Source organism: Telopea speciosissima, chromosome 6, assembly GCF_018873765.1.
Source record: "Telopea speciosissima isolate NSW1024214 ecotype Mountain lineage chromosome 6, Tspe_v1, whole genome shotgun sequence".
Classification (NCBI taxonomy): Eukaryota; Viridiplantae; Streptophyta; class Magnoliopsida; order Proteales; family Proteaceae; genus Telopea; species Telopea speciosissima.
In genome coordinates, this window is record NC_057921.1 from 62,189,286 (window position 1) to 62,210,445 (window position 21,160).

At 37.5% G+C, this 21,160-nt stretch overlaps 1 protein-coding gene across 3 annotated transcripts in view; it reads right to left on the reverse strand.

Annotated features, from left to right (window-relative positions):
* Positions 1 to 21,160, reverse strand: part of LOC122664743 (WASH complex subunit 4-like) — a 48,907-nt gene that overhangs the window by 1,663 nt on the left and 26,084 nt on the right. For 2 of the 3 annotated variants that reach the window (XM_043860709.1, XM_043860708.1), the window contains exons 7-24: positions 20,879 to 21,098; positions 17,028 to 17,097; positions 16,893 to 16,949; positions 16,506 to 16,574; positions 11,902 to 11,958; positions 11,715 to 11,822; positions 11,566 to 11,638; positions 9,192 to 9,235; positions 7,147 to 7,236; positions 6,286 to 6,467; positions 6,015 to 6,123; positions 5,731 to 5,829; positions 5,500 to 5,643; positions 5,177 to 5,338; positions 4,201 to 4,422; positions 3,063 to 3,262; positions 2,790 to 2,961; positions 829 to 1,011 (exon numbers count right to left, since the gene is read on the reverse strand). In XM_043860709.1, the coding sequence (XP_043716644.1) occupies positions 829 to 1,011; positions 2,790 to 2,961; positions 3,063 to 3,262; positions 4,201 to 4,422; positions 5,177 to 5,338; positions 5,500 to 5,643; positions 5,731 to 5,829; positions 6,015 to 6,123; positions 6,286 to 6,467; positions 7,147 to 7,236; positions 9,192 to 9,235; positions 11,566 to 11,638; positions 11,715 to 11,822; positions 11,902 to 11,958; positions 16,506 to 16,574; positions 16,893 to 16,949; positions 17,028 to 17,097; positions 20,879 to 21,098 (2,261 nt within the window). The remainder of the gene's footprint in view (positions 1 to 828; positions 1,012 to 2,789; positions 2,962 to 3,062; positions 3,263 to 4,200; positions 4,423 to 5,176; positions 5,339 to 5,499; positions 5,644 to 5,730; positions 5,830 to 6,014; positions 6,124 to 6,285; positions 6,468 to 7,146; positions 7,237 to 9,191; positions 9,236 to 11,565; positions 11,639 to 11,714; positions 11,823 to 11,901; positions 11,959 to 16,505; positions 16,575 to 16,892; positions 16,950 to 17,027; positions 17,098 to 20,878; positions 21,099 to 21,160) is intronic. The other variant, XM_043860710.1, reaches the window with a different exon arrangement.

Consider the following 21,160-nt stretch of genomic DNA (forward strand, 5'->3'; position numbering starts at 1 on the left):
GAGAGAGCGAGCATATGAGAAAGCATATCAAAACTGAAAATGAAGCATAAGGTCAACAATCCTTTTCCAAGTGCAACATTACTTAACCTAGAGATTGTATCCCCACTGCACAAACTGGAAACTAAAAAAGGAAATAAAGGCTCCTTGGTTTCAGAAAGCAACACTAGTGCAAACCTATTCTTCTTTGCTATACGTGTAAAAATTAGCAGTCCTAACCTAACTCATGACTGGGCGAAAGTTGAAGCTAAATAACGGAATCATGGGAGGACAAGTAGACACACAGCTTTGTGTATTAAATCATGGATAAGGTGATACCATCAGTTCCATGCAAGGATGGCACAACTACCCCCATTCTGGCTCTCCATAAAGACCCCTAGCATTTAAAAGCTTCTAACATTTAACACTTAACCTGTTGAGCTTCCTTTTTGGCTTTCCGTCATGATTTTTACCACATTGATCATAGCGTAGGATGCAAGAAGAAATTCAAAGGTACCAATTCACAAAAGTAAAAGAATAATGAAAAAGAAAAATTTAGCTAACTCCTCAATTCTTTGATATATCTAATTTTCAAACAAAAATCCATGAAACTTGGAAGCAAAAAGGGGGGAAAAAAGAACCAATAACTAAAGAAAGAATTCAACGAGCCACCTAGCAAAAAGAAACCCTAGAAACCCAATACCTTCTTAAAAAATCAAACCACGGAACTAGGAAAGGAAATTCAGATTTAATTCCAGAAATAGAACATGCAAACAGAAATTGTTTTACAGGATAAAATGATAACGTAAACATTTTGGAAGCATTTAAGCATGGTCAGTAAAGCAGGCTTACCTTGAGAATAAAGGCAGTTCCCATGACAAAGCCATCATCGATAATTATCTGGTTTCCCACTTCACGACCCCTTCTCAGCATATTTTCCTTGCTGTTGACTCTGGAATCTATTAAACCAATTATAAGCGCTGGAATTATGAGGAATAAATCCTCAAATTTAAGATCCTCACCACCCTTGACTTCCTGGAGAGTATATACATAAATCAGCTTCAATTATTAATTATTAAACAAGGATAACTACCAAACGGAAGAAGGTAATAAGGATGATATGATTGGGACAGAAAATACAATAACATTTTCCCACAGTTCTGAGGTTTACAGATATTCATGATCAGGGGCACTTGGAAGTTAGGCTACACATCTGACATTTGATTTTAGCTGAAAATACATTGAGTGTGCTTGACACCATAAGATTGAACTACTAATGATCAACAGACCAATAAATGTAGGAGCATCAGTAAAAAGAATCAGTGTGGCTTGATCTTCAATTGACAGCTATTATATTAAGTTTCCAGCTCTGGAAGCTTAAATCAAATTTCTTTTATTTAATTCTTTTAAGGTATGGGCCCAATCCAGCTCTCTAGCTGTTTTTAGTTAATTAGATAGATGGTTGGCAGTTTTGAGAAAGTCTACATGAATTAGACACGTCCACTCGTGTTAAAAGGGCCCGTAGTTGTTAATTTCAGTTGGTTTCTATAAATAAGATGGTTGCTTTCCAAATAGGAGTCTATGAAATCCAAATATGTTGGTTTATTAAAATAGGAGGAATATTACTGTGATTACATATTTTTTGTAAAGAGAGATTTCTTTTGTTTTTTTTATGGATTAAGGAATTGAATTACTTGATATGGAAGGAATAGAATAGATCCACTCACAGTATGGGCCAACATCTACACAATTGTTCAACCTACAGGTTATTTCTGATTTTTTTTAGGGTTTCTGTTTGGGTTTAGATCTGTATAGATTTTGCAACTACACTCAGTTTTTGGCCCATTGGTCTATCCTAGAACCTCTGTGCTCCCTTTGTGATCCGGAATCCCGAGCTGTTATCTAATACTGATCTGCGATTTGAAATCAGATCTGTCTCTCTAAACTGAATTCTGGGGTAGGCCTTCAGATTCAGTTTTATTTTCTGTTTTGGTTCTAGAAAATTATGAAGTCTATGCAAGCAGTGTTCTATTGTTAATCAGAAATCTAGTTCTAGGGTTCTTTTTTTTGTTGGGCCCATTACCCACAGGCTCCATAAATCTGCCTGCATCACCAAGATCTTGTTCATTTCATCTGAATACTGATGAGACTGAAGCAGTGTTCTAAGGCATTCAAACTTGATTGTCAGCATCATGCCATCATGCTGACGCTACCACCCACTATATGTTGGAAAATGTATCAGCATACAGTCTTCCACGAAGATTTTCTATATGCATCTGCCAGTAATAGAGGAATTTCTGGAACCAAAAATTAAGGGAGATAATCCTACACAGAAGGGAAACAGCCTCTCTGCAAAGCGGGGGTAAGGCTGCGGACATAATGACCCTCCTCCAACATATCCCAAATGACATCATGCAAATCCAAGTTCCTTAGGACAGAGCAGCACATCTCAAGAAAATTTCCTATTTGCACATCTATAATGAAATGAATCATCCATCCCTAATGTAAGTCTATATACATTAGAGATTTATAATCATGTTGTTAATCACATAAATATGCATTAGAAAGGAGGGATCATTAACGTACAAAGCCTCAATTGAAATCAATTAGTTGGCTATCTAACTTCAGAAGGGAAGAGGGCAGAGGCAGAATGAGAAATTACAAATCAATTCAAGCTGTTTATATGGACCTCGTCAACAAACTATTAAAAAAAAAAGAATATACTGGAAGATCAGGAAAGAGGGGAAAAGGAAAAACCAACATTTGGACATGATTTATACAGTAAACCTAGATATAGAAAAGGTCAATGTTACCTTTGAAATTATACTAGTAAAAGAGGAGGAAAAATAAACATGCTCTTTAGCTTGGCACTTGTCCTCTACTACTACATCCAATATCCTTCCGGCAGTAATAGTTTCATCTGTAAACCCAAGCTTCTGAGAGTTTTCCTTAAAGCTTCTAATATTTCTGTCTCTGTAAATGAAACTACAGATAGAACAAAAAAGGGGGGGGGGGAAAGAAAATAAGTATAATATCTGGTAATACAGAAATATGATCATCAAAAAGTGGTTTCACTAGTTTCATACCGAGAAATACTACACAGATGGCGGGAACCACCTGCCCTCAGGATTCTCAACAGTCCTAAGATATTCCCCATTTCATTGATGATGCCACGCAGCTTATCTAAGAAATTTAACTCTTGAACGCCAAAGAACAATTTTCCAGTGAACAAGTCATGCTTCTCCCCTCGGAGAAAAGGGTTGCCTCTTGTTTCTCCTTCATTTCCCTTCAAGGGATGGAAAAACAATCAATCAGCACAACTCCTGATTTGCACATTTATCCAACTAAAGTAAACACATTTTCTAGCAGAAAGTGTATAAAAAGAGGAGGCACGCAGCACTGATCATTTTGTTCTGACAAAGAAAGAGGAATGAGGCAAGATCTCAGAATTCAGTTTTGCAACCTTGGCCAGGGTCAAGAATATATGGAAAGCTAAGATACATCCATGATATGTTTTCTTGGCTGAAACACTGTTAATACCTAGATGTGAGTTGAAGTGGACCTCCTCCCTTCCATTTCATATATTAGGGCCACCTTCGGCCCCAAATGTGTCCCAGGATGTCCAATTAATTGGATAACTTTTCCAATGGTGAAACTCTTATTCTCCAGACCTTTCCGAACCATGAAGAAGTAAATTTTATGAGAATAAAACAATCAAGAAGAAAAAGACATGAATCTCTCATGTGGTTTCGCCTTCCTCAGTGAACCTACCAAACTACACAAAGATCTCAGCTTTATGCCTTTATGCAACATGACCTCTAGTATAACATGCTGATGGGAATATCTTCAAAGCAGATTGGACACAAACATTACATTGCAAGAGAATGAAGGAAAGAGAAAGAAAAAAAAGTGCATGTAAGACCTGAGGAAAGTTAAGAAAAGATTTCAACATGTCAGCCTACCCCAGAAATGAAACAAAATAGAACATATAATCTGAAATTCTGTATTCCTCACATTGACCTTAAACTAGAGTGTCAATATCAATCATGTGTTCGGATTTTAGTAGTAAGACAATCTGAAAATGCGGTTAATCTCTTTTCAATACCTTAGTCACAACACCAAGTTATCAATTAAACCATTTATTCATGATTTTTTTTACTTGATCAAATGCATCTATTCTCACAACAAGTATTTAGAGAAAAGAAACATAAGAAAAGAGCAAACCTTCCAGAACTGGATTTCTTTCACTGAGCAAACACATGCGAAATTATCTTGAAGAAGCTTAGATAAATCTATAATCTTCTCAGTTAGGAGCTTGAGCACAGAATCAATAGCAGTATATATTGTTCCAAGACCATGTGTAGCTATTGACAAGGCAACATGTTCCACACCAACCACCCTCAAGGCCTTCCGACCTTGACAGCTGGAAACCTTCTCAATTAAAACCTGCATAAATTCGCCAGTAAAAATCAGGAGAATAAAAAGAGTCCTCGCCACTATGGCCAGATTTGGTATGATTTCTATTTCAATTGAGGATTTTATTTCATGAAATAATCAACAAATAAAATTTTGGTCAAGAAATTGAAATTATTTTGGTTGCATCAATCTGAAATATTTCAAGAATAAGAAATCCATTTGGTAGTTCAATTTCTGAGAATGGATTCTCTATATTCTTTGGGAGAGTGGTGATGGGGGGGGGGGGCGGAGGTGGGACAAGAAGGTGTTGGTGGTGTGGTGGTGGCTGCAATGGTGGTAGTGATGACAGTGGTGGCGGGAGGTGGTGGTGGCGATGGTGGTGAGAGAAGGGTGGTGTTTTATTTCTAAGATGAAATTATTGCTTTGCCCATCAAATTAACCTCGTGCTCATTAAAGAGCAAGAGTGAAATCAATTTCAATTTCAAAATTGAAACAACTCATCAGCTATTTCAGAATTTCTATTTCACTGAAATAAGGTGCAAAAATCAAACCAAACAATTTCAAAAATAGAAATCACACCATGAAATCAGGCCTAAGAAGTCAAGGAATGACAAGATCTAATGAATCATGATACCCTTGTCAGACTTACCAAATAGTAAGACGTATAACAAAATAAATTCCTCCAACAACTTAAAATATGGTTTTCAAAAACAAATTTTAAACTTTGGATACTTCATCACAAGAAATAGAGGAAGTCTTAAACAACTAAAAACTATAAACCTACTTGATTAGTCATGTTGTATGAGTAGCTTGTGGCAAACTGTTCAACATTTCGTACAATTTCCATCACATCAACCCCATAATTTAAGCAGTGCCCAGTAAGAGGAATATCATCCAATGTCAGTCCATACTTCAGCTCTGCCAGTTGTCTCATTTCTGAGTATATCTGACAACACACATGTCCAAATCACAGGGTTATCAGGTACCTGATATAGGATTTATTTGTGAAGTTAACCCTAGAAATCACTAGTCAGACATCAGTAGAACAGAAAAGATCATCATATGATGAAATGAGGTTATAAAGCACTACGCACTGCTAATTCTTACCTTCCAATCATAAGAGGACATGGCAGTGTGGTTGTAAAAGGTGGAATTCAGATAGCTCTCGACATGTAATTTGATATTAATACACTTAAATGGAAGCCACAGAGGTTCCATATGCAAGTACCAAGAGAGATTTCGTACACCAGTCTGGACAATTAAATATAGAACCAGAGTAACAACAATTCAATAAAACAAAATTAAGATATGTTTCTTAAAATAAACAATATCGAGTACCTTTCTTGGATTTACATGCACTGATCCTTTTAAGTGGTTTGAATGCACATGAAGGCGGAGGTCAGTCTCAATGTCTCTACAAAGAGGTGTAATAATCTCCTGTATTTTAAAGGGAAAGTTTGTCATAAGGCCTACAAGAAAAACAATCAGAAACGTAATAAATGTATGTGATGGTATTGACATCTGTTAAAGTTACTGGAAATTTCCACAACTTTCGTACAGTCAAGACACTGATAAATGGTAGTCTGTCAGGGGATTAACAGAAATGACCTCATAAAACTAACATTTTTCACAGCATTTTCTAGCTCTTCTTCATGCGAATGTATGGTAAACTTGCCCACACAGCAGACTTTGAGAAGCCAGAGCCCGTCAGAGAAGGCATCAAGAAGGTACCTGAGAAATGGAGAATCTTATAAAGCCACATAATGAACATATTCTCCCTCCTGTGCTTGTTTAGTTAGTGAAATTCATATTTTAAATAATTATTAATCCAAAAACCAATAAAAAGAACCTGGACAATATACAATAACAGTTTAATTTGCTTGCAAGACTTACTGGAGCCATGAAAACTTGTTTGCATCCATATAAACCATGGAGAACCAAGAAGTCATCATTTCTTTCCTCCAGTACAAGAAGTCGCAATTTGTAACTTCCTCAACCATGCTTTGAAAATCAGCAACAATTTCCAACTTGTACAGAAGCTTCTTAATCCTTGAACAGTTGACATCCAGATGGCCCTGGTCAAAGAGAAAAGGTTTACCTTAACCAAGGTAGAAGGGAGAAAAAGTAGAAAATGCAGATGGCCAGCAAAAGAGCTTCAAGAGATAAGCTTCTAAAAAACATTACCCTTACAACCCTTTTTCAGTTAACTTCCCCCCCCCCCCCCCATGAATATCAATTTTGTCTTAATGACACCACTATAGTTGTATTTAGAACATGTAACCTTCTTTTTGATTGCCCCTTGTCTTATTCCCAAAAGTCCTTTTAGTCAAGGGTAAAAAGAGTTTTCAAAATAATTTGAGAGTAGTTATTATCCTGTCATTTTCAAGAGTTGTTATTGTCTTACATATTTTTCATGTACATATGTGAAATGGTGTGGCAGCATCATACATTATGACCCTCCCCAAACCCCGTAGTGGCAGGAGCCTTGTGCACTGGGTACGCCCTTTTTAAATGATAGGATTTTACCCACATTAAAGAAAAAATGTGTTAAACTAAGAGGGAAAAAAGTAAGGTTACAAAATATTTGACACAGTAAGAGATGTCAATAAGAAAGTACCTCGTTGAAGAGCAGGAGAAAAGCGATAAGAAGATACAATAGAATCAAGGGGCATCCAGGGCTACATGGTGTCAGATGAGACTGTAAAGTACAAACAATACTTAATATGAACTTGATTTCACAATCTTACTACTTACAATGCTTTGAAGAACATCCAAAACAATAGAAAGAATGAGCTGCCTGTTACTGCTACCCCCTCCTCGAAGCATTTGCAATGAAATCAAAATCTACAAGGAAAAAAAATGAAATGATGTTAAAAAGGGGGGGAGGGGAACTGTGGAGGAATCCCAACTAGAAAGTGACAGAAAATTAATAATTCTATGATCTACGTTCAATTTGATGAAAACTAGAAACCACCATTACACTTGCTACCAGCCAGTGGAATACAGGGTAGAATTTTCACACACTGTTGACTCCAAGAGGCATGCCCTTGCATTCGTTTCTATGGTCTTTCTGAAGGTCGTTTGCCAACCAAGATATGTTTTTTATTTTTAATGTGGTACAAGACAAGATTCTGACTACTAACCATGCAGTTCACCAGCTCCCAAATGTTTGCGTTTTACACTTGGAGGAGGTAGAGACTAGAAAACATCTCACACATTGTAAGTGTGTTCAGGCTGTCTGGAGCAATTTTCTGAGTATGATTTGTTTTAGCTGGTTATTCCCTTCGTATGTGATGGATTAGTGCTATCATGAAGGGTTATTCATTTAAAGGCCAAGCAAAAAAAGTGAGGCAGGTGCTTCCTGCAGCTGTGTGCTGGTGTGGGTGGAAGGAAAAAGATGCAAGACAATTATAAGGCAAATGATGCTTTAGGCACTAGAGCAAGGAATATTAGATGGTCAATTGGACATTGTCTGTCCATCTACTTGGTTTAAAAGGGTGAACATAAATTATCCATCCTCAGATTGGGAAAAATGAGTGAAGAGCTGTGCAGATAAGTTGTTATCTTTGCTATAATTGCATTTTTGTTACCTAGGCTCCATCTGGTTACAAGTGAAGTAAATGGAAATGAAATTTAAAGAGATGATAAACTTTTTTTCTCATTATAAATAAACGATTCTGTGACTAACTCAAACTCTTATTATATATAGTGACGAAATTTTATTTCACTTTTCAACCGTATCACTTGGACTTGGATAGGAATATGATGGGCAAATGAATCCTGAAAAGAGTGGTGACCCAACGAGATATGTTGCTTTTACTAATACTGGACTGGTTTCCTGGTCAAGTCAGCTTCCTTTAGTTTGTCTTATGGAAGGAGTGGGTTTTCCCAATGGACCTAATCTCTCTTTGAAACCAGATGCCCGGAGATGTTTGATTTGTAGTGTGGGGGAGAGGGCCGAAAAATGAAAACCAAGCCAGAATTGTACATGAGATTTTCACCTCATACGGCTCCTCGTTCAATTCTTTCGAAGTCATTGGATCCTTTTCCTTGTTTGAGAATCTTCCACTCTGTTCCGAAGAGTAACTAAGACCAATTCGGTTACATTTTCATGTTCTAATTGAACACTTCTCATTTTTGTTGCCTCACCAAGTGCTCAATCAGACGACAAGCTTCTTGACATAGTTGTCATGGCGTCTAGGCAGCCAAAGGCGTCGGAGGAGGCCTTGACGCAAAGCAATCACAGCGTCCAAGGCATTCAGGCACCTTGGACGCCTAGGCATAGCCTTGACAACTATGCTTCTTGACTTGAAAGACTACTTTCCTCTGTCCTCTGAGCTCTTTCCTTCCTTTCCAAATCCAGAGTGAGGGACTGAGTCTATATGCCTTCCTTTGTTTAGTTAGTAAGAATATGCCAGTTCTCTCATTAAGAGGTACTAGAGTCCAGTTACAAGTCTTGATAAGAGATTACAAGGGCTTAAAAGCACCTAGCATTCACAGTCTCTTTGTCCCTCCCCCCCCCCCCCCTCCCTAAATCATTAGGGCTCCATCTGTTTACTAGTAAGTGAAATGCAAAGAAGTGAAAGACCTGAGGGTGGACCCTTAAAAAAGAAAGGCCATTACAGAGTCCAATCCAAACAGGGATAAGGTAATCCAACTAGGCTCTTTAGCAAAACTTATAACCAGACATCATATGAGAAACAACAAAAAATGAGCTTTATGAAGTGAAAGGAGTCATTAAACTTAAAATATTGCAGACAATTTATCAATGTGAGGAATTTTATGACTTCTTCATTTACCGCGGAAAGTGAATCTGTCAATCTTGAATCCACATCCTTGCCACCTAAATTGAAAAGGTAATTAAAGTGAATTAGACTATATATCAGTGATTTGAATTACATCAACCTACTAATAAATTGTAAAGGAAACAAAGATTCAAATCCAGAACTTTGATACCGGATGACTTTACAAGCTGGCGAAGGATTTTCATTGATGGATATACTTTTACACCAAGTCTAAGGTTATGTACATAAACAGGTGAAAATTGTTGGCTGTACAGTTTCCAGTGTTGCTGTTACTGCTTTTCTTAATCATCCTTCGTAATTTTGCTCTTGCTATTTAACGTATCTCCAAAAACTGGGGAAAACTTACAATTAACAATATTTTAGACTTTTTTGCGGCTGGCAAAAGGATTTTAATTGATGGACACCTTTAGACCAAGACTACTACTATGCAAAACAAACATGTGAAAATTGTCATTGTCATTGCTTCCCTTAATCATTCTTTTTAAATTAGCTCATGCTATTTAAGGTATCGCCCGTATCTAGGCTAAAGATCCCATTATAAATGTATTGTGAAAATCAAAATTGCAGAAATTCCAAATCTAATTTTAGAATAAAGATAACATTGATAGTCTTACATAAGTTGCACTGGGAGAGTGTAAGGACATTTGCATTATTCCTGTAATCATGATGACTCATAAAACAGATGTGCTAACCCGCTAAAGATATCAAAATGTTAAACAAGTTATAAGAAGTTCATACAGGCTCCTTTTCTTGAACAGGAAAACAACTTACCCTAGGTTTTGCTTAAACTGCTTAGACATCTTGAGACCAAGTTCTTGTACAGGAAAACATTAAGTTTTTATTGAACCTCAAAATGTATGATTTATTTCAAAGGCATCAAAGGCAATGAACCCTAATAATGGAGCCAGGAGTTTATTGGTTTTATCAAATTGGAACAAACTTATCTATAGTAGTGTCCCAAGTGTTGTGTGGTGCCATGGTTGCTGGTTACTCAACAATGGCATGCTGGAGCAGTTTTTGAAGTGATACTTAGTAGGGGAATTTTGTGCAAGAGAAACCTTAGGTGGCTAAAGAAGGGCAATCATTGCACTTACATTTTTGGGATATATTGAGAATCTCTTCTTCTAAGTTTGTAGGGAGTGTTTTCAGTATTTTGGGCTCAATATTTTGTCCAGTTATTGATTTCAATCTAGTCAGGTGATGTTATTCTAGGCTAGTTTTATTAGGTTATAAGAAAACTTATTTTTTTGATGTCCAAACTCAGTGTTGATATGTCTATTTTATTTTAGGAGTCTAAACAGAATCGAGTCCTATGAAGTTTCAATAAAGACCTCTTACACTTTATGTGACACATAAGATTATGAAAAGAATTGCTTACTGGCATGCTGGTTTGGTGCTGGTGCTCCACTCAAAACTTTAAGGACTACTAGGCTTGACTGCCTGACATTTAGCCAAGGATTCAAACAACATACACTTTACTCCTGCGCCACTACTTATTTTCTGTTAAAAAAGACCTTGTATATTTTACAAAATAAGGATATTAGTGCTTTAAATGTGTGGTCAATCTGATGATCAGACACAAAACCTAGTTAGATGGTTGGTGGGCAGGACAGCATTCAATACATTGCCCCTAGTAGAATGAAATTCTCCAGAAGAAACTCTATAAGAACACCAACCATCCTAAAAAAAAAATTCAAGAAGTAAACTTAATAACCAAAGAAATGTGTTCTTATTAGCAATACAATCAAAATAAATACCCTCATCCCCCGACCCCAAAAAAAAAAAGCCTAACTCCAATATTATGCAACCAGAACGGAAGTATTTTCTGACCATAAATGTAGAATAACACTTAAACATTTGATCGCTGCACTCAAGTTCTCCTTTTATTTATTTTCTTGGTTCTTTTACAGATAAATACAAGTCTTAGAACCTCAGTTACCGTTAAGATTTCTTTTTTGCCAATGCATAATTCATGTTCCTTCATATTGTCAAAGTTGCTTTCCCCTGTACCAAATATGGTGCAGTCAAAATTAGAAAGTTCATATGTGAAAGCATTAATATATGCATGTAAACTGTATTCTTGTTGGGGGGCCATTACATTGTGCAGTCAGTAAAAAGCTCTGGCTGTCAGCATGAAGATGCGGGTTTGAATCTTGGACAGGCCACTCTATATAAAGTTCCACAGGTTAGGACTGTGTCCACCCCACCTGGGATCCTGTGCAAGCGGAGCTTGGACCAAGTTACAGCTCTTTTTTTTTTCTTTTGACAATTTTTGTTCTAGTTTTGGAAGAAAAAGCTCAGACCTACTTACACCAAAATTGAAGAGAAAAGGAAGCAAAAGAACCATTGATATATGTAAGCATCATACCAAATGGCAAAGAGCTCAAAAATCTTCTCTTGCTGGCTTGACTTTCTTTAGCAACTTCTGACAATAGCTCATCCTATAAAAAAAGGTTACGACATATTCAGCTAGATACAAAATTGAGACAACACATCAGCATGTAAGCATCTGAATACCTTTGCCATGAGGAGGGTATTTTCAATGTCAGACTGGATAAGATTTATAATATGTGGAAGACTTTTGATGATATCCAGCTCCTTGTCATGAAAGGTTTTCTTCATAACCTACATCAAATGGATGAGCAGGTGAAGCAAACCACAAAAGTTTTCAAATAAAGGGGGATAAAAATGCAACAGCTCTCACTTTCATTAAGACAACCATGTGACAGAGAGACTTTAATCTCTCCCTTCTGATAGGAACCTGCAAAATAGCATGAGATGAGTATAAGGAAACACAAAAAATAAACAATAGACTAATATACATGGAAAATCCAAAAAATAAAAAAAGATCCGCGAGAATGAAGAAAATGATGTTTGCTACTTAAAAAGAATGGAAAAAACATGGAAAATCAAAAAAAGATTAAGATCTGAATGCTGAATGATACGAAGCAAACAAGAAAATAGATCCGTGAGAATGAAGAAATTGATGTGAATCAAGCCACTTAATATATATATATATAAAGTAGTGTTACAAACAACTTTCTTAGGACAGCCTATGCATTCATAAGACTTCACAATATCAAACAAGATTTATTAGGGAAGATGCAAAATGTAGATTCTTTATTGCAAGACACCACATGACACCAATCATAGTTTTTTTTTTTTTTTTAAATCAATACACACTAATCATCAATCATAGTTTTATGATTGATTTTCACACAGGACCCACGTGAAACTATTGCTGGGTCTAGTTTACCATCAGACATTGAGCAGCAAGTCAACCCATGGAAAGCAGCCAAAAGGTTCAAGGCTTCAAGCATTAAATCTTTAGTTACTGCTTATTTTCAGGTCCATGTGTTCTGAAATTTTTGGTTCTGGGTCAGTATAAAATGGTCCAATAGTACACATGCATTTTTGTACTTATTTTTTTCAGTTTTAGAATTTATTTAGATTCAGTATAGATTGTGCGAGTCCAAATGGCTGTGAAATGGTCTGTTTCTTTACTAAATTTGGTAATGATGAGTATCCAGCCTAACAGAGTAGATTCCCACTATGACGGTACCAGAATATGATAACCAGTATATAACAGAGAACAACAGAGGAAAAAGAAGAAGAAGAAAGAGCAGAGACTGCCACAGTTTACAGAAAACAGTCTTAAACCAGCGGCAGTCCCTCTCCATCATATATGTACATAAAACAAAGTCCAAACCCACAAGGACTAGAAGTCTCTTCTATCCTTGTGGTAGTAGAAGACTAAAAGGACAAATTAACATGAACTACAACTACTAGAAATAAGAATAAAGCCATAACTAACACACACAGGGGATCTGACTATAATACCCCTGCTGTACATACATCAACTATAACTTAACACTCCCCTCAAGCTCATTGTTTGAAAACTCATCTCGTCTCGGTTTTTCGACCAGGTCAAAACCACCGAAATTGCGCCGATTGTGTTTTTTTTTAAATATAATGTTTCGGTGGGCAAATGGCCACAGTTGGCTCCGAAACTTCAGGGAAAGCTTGTTTTAGGCTTAATAAACATATTTAGATCTTCAAATTGGAAAGAAAAAAAAAATTTCAATTTGGTGTTTTGGATTTTCACCCTTGGTTGCCAATAAACGTCGACTCCTTATGTAATATTGCCTATTTTACACATTGTTTGAGTGCTATGAGCCTATGAGAGATAAATGGCAAGTAAAACAAGTAAATTATGCAATAATGGATGAAGCCACATAATATTGAATAATTATTTAAGAAATAGTTAAAGACTTGAAGTAAAAACTACAAATTACAATGAACAATGCATATTACATAGACACCCAGGTACAGTGAACAATACTGTTGAATTATTTATTCACCTGTGTCCCCCTTTGGATAGTCCGCCGTGGTAGAGCTCTTGTATGATATACATATTGTTTCCTCCCTTTTCTACAAGGTCGGCCTTTTAGAGGAAGTGGTTTCTACATGGTATCAGAGCAGGCAGGGGTCACGGTATCGAGTCCCCCTGGGAGCGGGCAGGTGTTGAATTATTTATCCACCCGTGTCCCCCTTTGGATAGTCTGCAGTGTTAGAGCTTCTGTATGACAAACATATTGTTTCCTCCCTTTTCTACAAGGTCGGCCTTTTAGAGGAAGCGGTTTGACACCCTAGTCTTCCATGTCCCAACAATACAATACTGTGAGTCAGTGATTGTCTACTGATATGAACTATGACATGCTGGATCAAGTCCACTCATGATCCGATGGAGCCAACGTGCATTGTCCTCCGTCTGCATGACATATGCATGCCACGACATAGTGTTCGAGAAGAAACGAGAGTAGTCCTCCACAGATGCCTTATAAATAGTCTCATCTACATACTGCATGTAATCTATCCTAGGGTATAGGTCACTGTAATGTGAAGAACCAGCCATTGAGCCACTTTCATAAGATGGGTGTGGATGCATGTATGGCTGGTGGGCCGGGTAGGAGTTGTCAACAAAAGATGATCTAGCATGTCCCTGTGACTATGAGTGGGCGTCATACTCAAAACTGGGAACGGATGAAGAAGATGCATGCTCCCAATACTAGTGAAATAGCCATATGGACTGTACTCTAAGATGGAGCTCTCTGCGGTAAAGGATGGGGCTTTATTGTCCCATATACTCATCCCTCCCAGAGTGTTAGACAAGCTATCAACGTCCATACAACTAACATACTCATCTGCTCCGAACCGGCGACGATGCCCTCTCTTGTAGCCTACACTAGTAGTAGTAGCTAAACGTGCTCTATGGTCCATATCCTGTGTAGCATGATCAAACTGGGTCTCCCCAGTGAATCGAACCAGCTCCGGCTCTTGCATCTCCTTTGCCAGGTCATACTCCTCTTGAAGTCCTGCATATCTATCACCACCACCATCAAGATTTTACGTCTTGGTTTCACCGGGGCCACAAAACCGAGTTCTGCCTAGATCTCAGTGAGTTGGTGTAATTTTTTCCCATCTTGACTCGGTGGTGGGTTTCAGTGGCCATATGGCCAAGATAGGTCCTGAAACTTGACATCTACCACCCTATTTTAGACCTTCTAAACACAATGGAAACATTAGTTTTTATAAATGCAAACCCAAATGGTACTTTGACTTCAGACCCTAGTTGGTAGTCTACGGCGTAGGTGAGCTCTACCCTAGGCTATTCCACATAATATTTAGAACAAATACAATTAAAGTAGATGTGTAAAACAACTTAATTAAGCATTAGGAATTAAAAAACATCAAACCATAAACCATTTAAGCATTAGGCATCATATTCATAATCATACATGGTGACTATGAATATGATCAAGCTGTCTGACACTAGTTTGTTAATAATTGTTAGAAACTTTGAAAGAGACAGATTAAACAAATACAAGAGTAAAGCACCAAAACCCTCTATTGATGTTGAAGCTTCAATCTTGATCTCCAAGCTTTTTAACCTTCAGTTGATGTGAGATTTGCCAAAGAAAAGCACCAAAACCCTCACTTGGAGGTGTTTCCTTTATAACAGAGCGAGAGAGGCAAGATTTCGAGTTGAGGTCGAAATCTCGCCGAGACAGTGCCTTTTTATATCCTTGGTTTTGGTCTGGTTCGACTTTATCTAACCCGAGATCTCGACTGAGATCTTGCACAAATCCTGTATCGCCTACCGTCTCATCTCGAGACTTCACGAAACCAAAATTTTTACGAGATCTCGACAAGATGTCGCTGAGATCCTGTACCATGATGGATATGTATTGTGATAATCAAGACAATATTTATATTGCAAGTAACCCGGTTTTCCATGAGTGGACTAAGCACATCAAGGTCAACCGCCATTTTGTGAGGTATGTTGTTATGAAGAAACTAATTTCTACTTCATTTATTAACTCCGGCAATCAACTTGGTGATATGTTCACCAAGGTGTTGTTCAGACCTGCGTTTCTTAGTGGTTGTTCCATGCTGGGCATGGGAGATATACTTGCTCCAGCTTGAGGGGGAGTGTTAAATATTATATCCTAGGGGTTTTATGTTATGTTTCCTTTATTGGTTGAGTTGAGTTGTAATTATGATTAGTTCTCCTTATTTGTTATTAGGAAGTCTTTTATTTTAATTCCCTTTCTTTATTTGAACAATTGAACTTATAAATAAAGTGGACCTAGCCTCACGGTAGGTCATTTTATTCCTTCCATGAGTGACTAGGTAGTTCCTTCTCAATCTCTCTCCATCGTCTCCTCCCTTCTTCTTCTTCCTTCATAGATGCTGGTTTGTTGATTCTTCTATTTTCACACTCTTCACTTGTTACTTTACATATAAGGTGCTGGACTGTTACAGAAATTATAGTTGCCATTTTACCCTATTATTTGAGTTGTTTACCATTTGGGTGGGCCCATAGCGACCCATAATCAGGGTTTAGGACCCATGGTCGCATCAATTAGTGATTTTTACCTGAAACACAAATACCAAATGGTTGACGAATTTCTCCAACTAGTTTCCCTCTGTATGTCTCCCTCCACCTTTTAAGCTAGAGCAGGTCAGTCGTTTCATATCAATGAGTCACCATGGCAACAAAGTAATTTGAGTCACCACTAAGAATGAACTCACTTGAGAAGGATTTCCATTAAAATGGGTCTACAGCTAATCAAAAGCTTGAAAAAGTAATTCAATAGCTAAGGGGCTTGGGCAATCAGCTGAAAATAATTCCAAAAACTAAGACCTATTACATACTTCCTAAAGAAGAAAGTGCATAAACAATAAAAACAAAACCAAGTCAACTAACTTTGAAGAATAATGGATCTGAAAGTATAAATTCTTGACCTCAAGCAGTGTATGTAAATCCAGCATTGAGATGGCCATCATTTGCATTCTACTGGCAACAAGTATTCCCTGCACTTGATTGGTAGACAAGCATAAATATACATTCTAATGTTCAACTCAAAGAATGGCACCTTACACCATCCCCACCCCCAACAAAAAAATAGAAGTACAGCAGCTATAAATGGAAAAATGCTGAAAATGTAAGCATGGAACAATGCCAATAAAACATCCCATGAATCAAAATTCAAAAAATAAATATTTTTTCTTGGTATGCTAACTAGGACTCAGATCTATCTACAAAATTCCCACTGCAACACATAAAGCCAGTCTCCGTAAGCCCTATAATGAGTAAAGAAAATCATGCCAACTTATCTTCTATAATCATACCTGAATAATCTGTTTGAAATGAAGTTGCAGGCATGCTTCAACCCTTGACAGATCTTCCTAAAAGTACACCATAACAGAACTCAATATTCAATCTGGTGAGAGTGAAGTATCAGATCTACCAAAGAGAACAATTACCACTGGATGAATGGTTGACTGGAAGGATACAACCCAATAAGCCAACGCATCTTTCATTTTTTGCCAGTCCCTACACAAGAGAGTAGATCAGTTTATGTGGGTACAGTGAAGTTTATTTGTTAGAAACTAAGCAGTTCAGAATTTCAAATCATGGTGATGGGTAAATGAAATTTTATAATCAAAGCAAGTTAGTACGAAACATACATGTTGATTTACAATGACAAAAACAATGAGGAAAACAAAACCAGAAACATTAGAGGAAAACCCCAAGTCATACTGGTGCCATTCTATTGAATGGAAGAAAAATCAATGAACAGATAAGAACTGCTAAACATTAAAGCACTTCTAAGTTTAATATTGAGACTGGTTCTGCGAAGCTAGTGCTGCACATTGAAAAATAAAAACAAAAGCCTATAGAATGGTGGTTCTAGACATCAAATCTATCCTACTATTAGAAAGAAAAATTTAGAGGTTGAGAAAAGGTAACAAAGAAGGAACAAGTAGCTATTACAGTGCTCGATTAATTCAGAGAGAAAAACATATGCCTTTGAATAGCAAAGCCCGAACCCAGAAACAATCCAGAACAAAACCAAACAAAAGTGACCGAACTAAAACCCACCTTGCCCCCAACCTAGCCACTTCTACATTATCATCAAAGGGTTCAAATATTTTCATATCTGTAAGTGCACACCTAGTTATTTATATCACCTTTACAAAATATGTTGACAGTTAGTCATAGCTTATTGTGAATTTGTGATAGGATGGGTTTCACTTTAACCAGATTCTTCAAGCATCTCCATTTTCCTTTTAAATTCAACCTATTATCAATAAGTACAAGAAGACACACATGTCAATATCCACATGTCTCCAACATGAATGTGGTTCCTGTTTGAAGTCCCCAGGTAACACTGAATGCAGCCTTCTGGGAGGAAAAACAATCTGTGTGTCGGAGGTAATATAGGGAGATTAAAGAAATCAGACAATGGAATATTTTTCCATCAAATATTTGCACCACTCCTTGATTTCTACAGTGAATCCTCTTCACCCTTAATAAGAAGTGGGGAAAGCCTGTTCCCCAGAGGATTGAGGCTTTTGTGGGGATTAGGATAGATAACCTTCAAAACCAAGAAATCAATTAGGCAAGTAGATTTATTCTGTTGCACAGTGAGTAAGAAAAAGCACATCACTTGTTCATATCATTCCCTCTCTCCTAAGATGTTTCAAATTACTTTTCTGAAGGCCCATTGGGTAAGACTATTCGAGGGGAAGGAATACTTCATCACTTGGCTAGATGTTTACTTTGCATAGAGAGGTCAGATTTAGTTGGAATGATATCTTTTGGAGTGTGCTGACAGCCTAACAAATACGGAAGGAACAAAAACAACCGATTCTCTAACAGAAGATAGAGGCTTGATGAGGATCTGAAAGTTCATATGATATACTATTACTAGAGTGGATGCGTGCCCTTAATAAGTTCTCTGAAGTAGAGATAACTGGGCATCTAATGTCCCTCCAAAGAACTGATTACTTCTTTTCTCTTGTTACTTATATACACAATGTCCACTTTCATAACGTACAGCACCTCTGCACTCATAAATAAAAGGCAAAATTACACCCCATCCCCTGAACTATGGCCTAATTACACCTCCCTCTCCTGTGTTTTCAAAAATTACACGAACCTCCCCTACAGTTTAAAATGTGTTTCAAACAGCCCCAGTCCGTTAGTGTGTCTCCATTAAGTGGTGACGCTAGTAAAGGCTAATTCATTTAATGCTTAACATACCCTTCGATGGTGGAAGATTACGTTTTTACCCTCTATTCTAAAACAAGAGAAATAAATTCTCTAACAAGTAACCGCTGAACTTCATCTTCTTGCTCTTAACATCCAATCGCCAGCACATAGGTGAAAGCTCTGCTTCATGGTTTTCCCCGCCGACGAAGAGCCAAGAGTGACTTTTGAACATCCCTTAACCGACAACCTGCATCGTCAACTTCATCTTCTTCTTCTTCTGATTTGAAGTGCAACACCGACACCAAGCAAATCCACAGCTCACCCATTCAACCTTCTCTGAACTATCCAAATCCACACTCAAATCCTTCCACGAAATATTGATCCTGATTCCTTTCAATTCCTTAGCAAATTTACTAGAAACCGAACAATAACCCAAATCAAACAGGAACAATCTACCATTTTCTAGTAAAACTATACTCTCTTCAGCCAAATGGGGGGCTCCAACAAGCATTAACAACAGAGCTATGAAACTGCTTCATACCCAACTGAACCAAACGGGTATCTCCTTATCTGAACCCTGAATTGTTAACCTCAACACTAAATCAATGAACAGTATACATAGTACAAGCAAATCAGAAAACCCACAATAATAGAATCACCAACAGCAGAAGAAGAAAGAAGATCTCAACAATTCGAATCAGTAACAGACATTCTAAGAATCCGATGATTGAACCCATCAGGCGTTGTAAAAATATTACCTTCTGCATTAAGCCTGACTTTCCATGAGGTCTCTTTTGGCGACACAAAAACGAACCCAACCCGATCGGAATTTTCCCCATTTGGGAAGAAAAGCAGGAATTCTTCACCTGGGCACCGAAGCATTTGAAGTCTGTTGTGAGTAAGAGAGTAATGTCTGCATCGGATTGAGAACCGAAGTTGGTGGCAGCGATGGATGAGATGACAGAGGGGGGGATGTAGGTGTCTTTGGACTTTGGAGGGTTGGGTAATTGAACGAAGGGATTCAAGAAGATAGAGGGAACGAGGGGGAAGGATTGGAGGGCAGAGAGAGGGGGAAGAGAAGAGGAGGGTTAGGGTTGAAGATAAACAAAAGGGTAAAATGGTCTTTTGATTTGGGATGTTTCGGTTTAAGGGTAAAATGGTCTTTTACATTTCAACTAACACCAACACCGTCAACCTTAGGGGGTACGAGTGTAATTTTGAAAACACGGGAGAGGGGGTGTAATTAGGCCATAGTTCATGGAAGGGGGTGTAATTTTCCCTTAATAAATACATCAATTCCTTTGGAAAGGGAAAAAAGAGGCTGGTCAACCACAGAATTTGTGGCTTATTGATCTTCAAAAATTATTGGCAATTGTTGCACCCCAAAAAAAAAAAAAGGATTCTTTACAATTCTTTCGCTTATAGCATTAAGTTCGATCTTTGAATCAAAATGATATTAGACCGAGGCCCCTTACATACTATGCATTTTCTTGACTGATCTTTCCATCTTGAGTATCCCAACCCATTAATTATCCAGCTGAAAGTTTAGGGCTACACTTCTCTTCACCTACACGTACATATAAGGTGAAAATTAGAAGGCAATAGCTTATATAGGGTGTGGTGCATTTTGAGAAACGATAGTACTCTGTAAGGCTGACTCATTGTGTTACAGGAGGGCGCATGGTCGCCACACAAGCTGTCTGTCAAAACTCTGTCCGTGCGTTTTTAGGTTGTGTGCTAGCGCATCCTTTCTTCACATGCTTAAATGCCTAGCATGAAAGCTGTCGCACATTAGCGCATTCACTTTCTTTGCTGTGTCACAAAGGCAAACTCTAAATACTGGATATGAACCCCCTCCCCACCCCCCACCCCCACAAAAAAAAAGAGAGTTACGGACTTCTCTTAACCTTCATGTGCATATAAGGTGAAAATTATACGGTGATAACTAATTAAAGTTTTATGGAACATTAATTAAGCACAAAGTTGGTACTTCTCTCATTGATACATTAATTCCAGAGGAAGCAATAAGTGGATATATTAAGCACACAGCAATCCTACATTAATTAAGATATAGTAGATAATTCTCATTAAGAAGGCTACATGAATTAAGGGCACATACCTAGAATGCATCTCATTAAGATGTGCAAGATAATTCTTCTTCATGGCATCACAATCCCTAACAGCATCCTTGAAAGTGGGCCATAAGCACATTGATGGAGGAAATTGATTTCTCAACAAGTCCAAAAGCATAAGTCTAAGACCACCTTCACTATATATTACTGGTACCAATTTAAGCATCTCACCAATGACCTTTCCTAATCTTTTTTCTGGCATTTCACCTGATATAACATGCAAAGAAATCTGTATAAGACAATGCTATTTGTACTAGCTATAAATAAAT